The sequence below is a fragment of the Humulus lupulus genome, chromosome 2 (assembly GCF_963169125.1).
Source record: "Humulus lupulus chromosome 2, drHumLupu1.1, whole genome shotgun sequence".
In the NCBI taxonomy this organism is placed as follows: domain Eukaryota; kingdom Viridiplantae; phylum Streptophyta; class Magnoliopsida; order Rosales; family Cannabaceae; genus Humulus; species Humulus lupulus.
In genome coordinates, this window is record NC_084794.1 from 69,405,276 (window position 1) to 69,409,051 (window position 3,776).

A 3,776-nucleotide genomic window follows, 5' to 3' on the forward strand; every position below is an offset into this window, starting at 1 on the left:
AAGTCACATATACACGGGGTGCAGTTTTCTTACCTCTGGGTCGAGCGAGAAACAACAATTGAACGACCCTTGAGAACGATCGACCCTTTTTAATCCTTTAGCGGTCACCTAGTCATAACCAAATACAATCTCTTATTAATGCAAATCATCAAAAATAGGGTCTTGATCTAAACCCCACTCTCGGGAACCCAAAAAGTACCCACACGGTGAGTAGATTCGATCCTGGGCCTTAGGAATTGAAACCCCGAGCCAAAAACACTCAAAACGGGAATTTGAAGAAGCAGGGTAGCGCTGTAGCGTAACCCTGGTAGCGCTGTAGCGTAACCCTGGTAGCACTGTAGCGCAACCCCCGTAGTGCCCCAGTGCTCAAGACTGACCAAAACCGCCCCAAAGCCACCCTGGGTAGCGCTGTAGCGCCCCCTTGTGGGCGTTGTAGCGCTACTTCCAACCTGAAGTGCCCCTGAAACTTTCTCCTTCTACTCCTTCATTCCCAACCTGATTCCAATGCTTCCAAACATCAAATTAAGTCTCAAATGAACCCAAAAACCATCCCCACATGTCCTAGGCACCACAACCCCAAGAACCCTAACCAAAAACATCCATTCAAACTCAACTTTCCAACTCAGAAACCCAACTGAAACTCAAATGAAAACAGAGCAAGACCAAGAGTTTTAATGGCTAAAAACTCACCTCAATCTCAGCAGCACACCCTCTTCAATGGTGGAGCATAACCCTAGCTTATCACAGCTTGGTTCCTTTGCTTGGTTCCTCAAAAAGAGCTCAAAAACTCAGAAAGAAAAAGAAGGAAAAAGAGGTACGGGAGAAGAGTAACCTTTGCTCTGTTTTTGGTTCACTTCCACAGCCTTCTAATGGTTAATTATAAACTTAGGGTGAAAAGACCTAAATGCCCTCAAGTCTAAAATAAACCTTAACAGCCACCAAGGGCATAATCGTCCTTTCACACCTATCTTGTTAATTATAATTAACACCCTCCAATTCCCGCTACTTCCAAAATTATCAAACACCAATAATTCATATCTCGTTACCCTTTAATTCCTGGCAACACTCTAATCATTAAAATCACCACGAGACTCACCCCGAGCCCCGAACTTAAACCCGTTATGACCAGACCGAACACTTGCATTTCATGACCGTCGCATGCCGAAAGGCTCGAACAAATCCACATATGATGTGGTACCATTCATAACTCACCCACATGCACGAAAATACACAATTACGCCCTCAACGGGCCAAATTACCAAAATGCCCTTCTAATGAAATATGAACCCATATGCATGCGTTTATCATCATATCATAATATAATTCACATAAACATGCATATAATCATTTGATAATATAATAAATCAATCATGGCCCTCCCGGCCTCCTAATCAAGGTCCTAAACCTTATTAGGGATTTTGGGGCATTACAGTTGGAGCCAGCTCGACCATCATTGGAGCTGGTCAGAATAATCCTGAACAACAGACAATCGGATTGAATCACCCAGTCATGAGCGAGCCAGCCCGCCAAGAAACCACAAGCTCCTTTCCAATCCAAGATCTTGAGTTGGCTCATAAATTGGCCGAGATGGAAGCACTCATCCAGCAGATTCCCGAAATGCCAGCCCCTATTAAAAAGAGTGCAGCAAGCTGCTACGCTGACTCACCTTTCATTGATGATATAGCCATTGTCGAAATGCCGAAAAAGTTCAGGTTCCCCCACATGATCATATCGCTCAATACAGGCAGAGAATGTTCACCGTTGCCATCCCACGCGACATGAGGGAAGCATGCATGTGTAAGGGGTTTGGTTCTAGTCTAATTAGACCAGACCTCCACTGGTATACTAATTTACCTAATAATTCCATTTCTACTTTTGCACAATTGACTGACACTTTTGTTCAGTAGTTTGCTAGCAGCAGGAAACTTGAAAAGTCTGCAGAAGACCTCTGCATCATAGTTCAACGACAGGGTGAGCCCTTACGAGAGTACGTAGGCCACTTCAACAAAGAGAAGGTGTCTATAACCCATTGTAATTAAGACACAGCCATCTCAGCCTTCTGCAAAGGACTCCGCTATGACTCAGACCTATACAAATAACTGACCAAGTATCCTTGCAAGACGATGGAAGAAGTTCTCGCCAAGGCCTGGGCACAGATCAAATGGGACGAGGATCAAATGGCACAGATGGCAGAGTGACAGATGATCAGAGCCATACCCATATCCTGGTAGATCAGAGAACATAAGGAGGAAGTACAATCGGTCGTCCAAGACACGTCTTCGAGATGGACCAAAGATACCAGAATACAATTTTCCGATCTCACCAGCTGAAGTCGTTGGCGTACTAAAAGGACTTAGAGACAAAGTGAAATGGCTGGAAAGGATGAGAACTCCATCTGACCAGCGAGACAGAACAAAATGGTGTGAGTTCCACAATGACCACGGTCACCGAACAGATGAGTGCCTTGCCTTAAGACTCGAAGTATCCAACCTATTAAGAAGTGGTCACCTGACTGACTTACTCATAGACAAAGGCGAAAGAACATTCCAGCAGGAGGCAGACAGGTCAGTCATTCGAAGAGAAGAAACCCCACTGAAGCCACCTACTCATGAACAGACAGTGAATGTAATAACTGGTGGCTCTGAGGTAAGTGGAGTCACCCATTCAGCAGCCAAAAGACATTCCAGGCAGACCAATTGGATCAAAGGAGAGTCTAGCGGTACAGAGAAGAATACCATCAACCTACCAGCTCAAACCATCAGTTTCTCAACAACAGAGTCAACCAGACTCCTCAACCTGCATCATGATGCTCTTGTTATTACACTTTACATTGCTAATTATCTTACTAAATGTATACTTATTGATAAGGGAAATTCATCTAACATTTTGTTTTTAAGTGCTCTTAGGGAAAAGGGGATAGATGAATCAAATATCACAAAGAAGACTACAACCCTCATCGATTTTAGTGGAGAGCAAAAGAACACACTAGGAGAGATCGAGCTGCCTGTCTATGCTAAAGGAGTCAATCTGTGCACAAGATTCCTGGTAGTAGACTCTCCATCTGCTTACAATGTGATACTAGGTCGACCATGGATACATGAAATGGAGGCAGTCCCTTCAATATACCACCAAGTTCTAAGGTTCCCAATTAAATGGGGAGTAAAAGAAATCAAAGGCCAACAGAAAGACTCAAGAGCATGTTACCATACTACCATGAAGGCCAAACCCGCTCAATTATAGGAATTACAGGAAGACTGACTGACTGACTGACTCCCAGATGAACCAACCAAACATGGAGGAGTTGGACGAAGTTCAGATACATCCGGACTTCCCAGACCACAAAGTCAAAATCGGATCACGATTGGACCCTAACATCAGAACTAAACTCATTGATTTTCTATCTGTCCATTATGATTGTTTTGCTTGGTCCCATGCGGACATGACTGGAATTAGCCCCGAAGTAATTGTCCATAAATTGCAGGTTGATCCAGACTACCCACCAAGGAACCAAAAAAGAAGAAAATTCGCCCGTAAAAGGAACAAGGCCATTAACGAAGAAGTTCAAAAACTCATTGATAATGGGTTTGTAAGTGAGGTGCATTATCCCGACTAGTTGGCCAACATAGTCATTGTGAAGAAGAAGAATGGCAAATGGTGAGTCTGCATCGACTTCACAGACCTCAACAAGGCATGTCCAAAGGACTCATTCCCATTGCCACACATAGACATGCTAGTAGACACCACAGCTGGTCATGAACTCCTAAGCCTCATGGATG

At 44.0% G+C, this 3,776-nt stretch overlaps 1 protein-coding gene across 1 annotated transcript; it reads left to right on the plus strand.

Moving 5' to 3' along the window:
- The first annotated feature begins 1,587 nt into the window (after nt 1–1,587).
- Nucleotides 1,588–3,240, plus strand: LOC133814383 (uncharacterized). The gene is made up of 2 exons (XM_062247350.1): nt 1,588–1,712; nt 2,232–3,240. The coding sequence occupies exons 1-2, from the start codon at nt 1,588–1,590 to the stop codon at nt 3,238–3,240; spliced, it is 1,134 nt and encodes a 377-aa protein (XP_062103334.1).
- The last annotated feature ends 536 nt before the right edge of the window (nt 3,241–3,776 follow it).

Excerpts from the sequence above, each read along its gene's own strand:
- LOC133814383 (XM_062247350.1), top strand. The coding sequence starts at position 1,588 with ATGGAAGCACTCATCCAGCAGATTCCCGAAATGCCAGCCCCTATTAAA. Across the intron at positions 1,713-2,231 it reads GAAATGCCGAAAAAGTTCAG|ATCAGAGAACATAAGGAGGA; the intron begins GTTCCCCCACAT and ends ATATCCTGGTAG.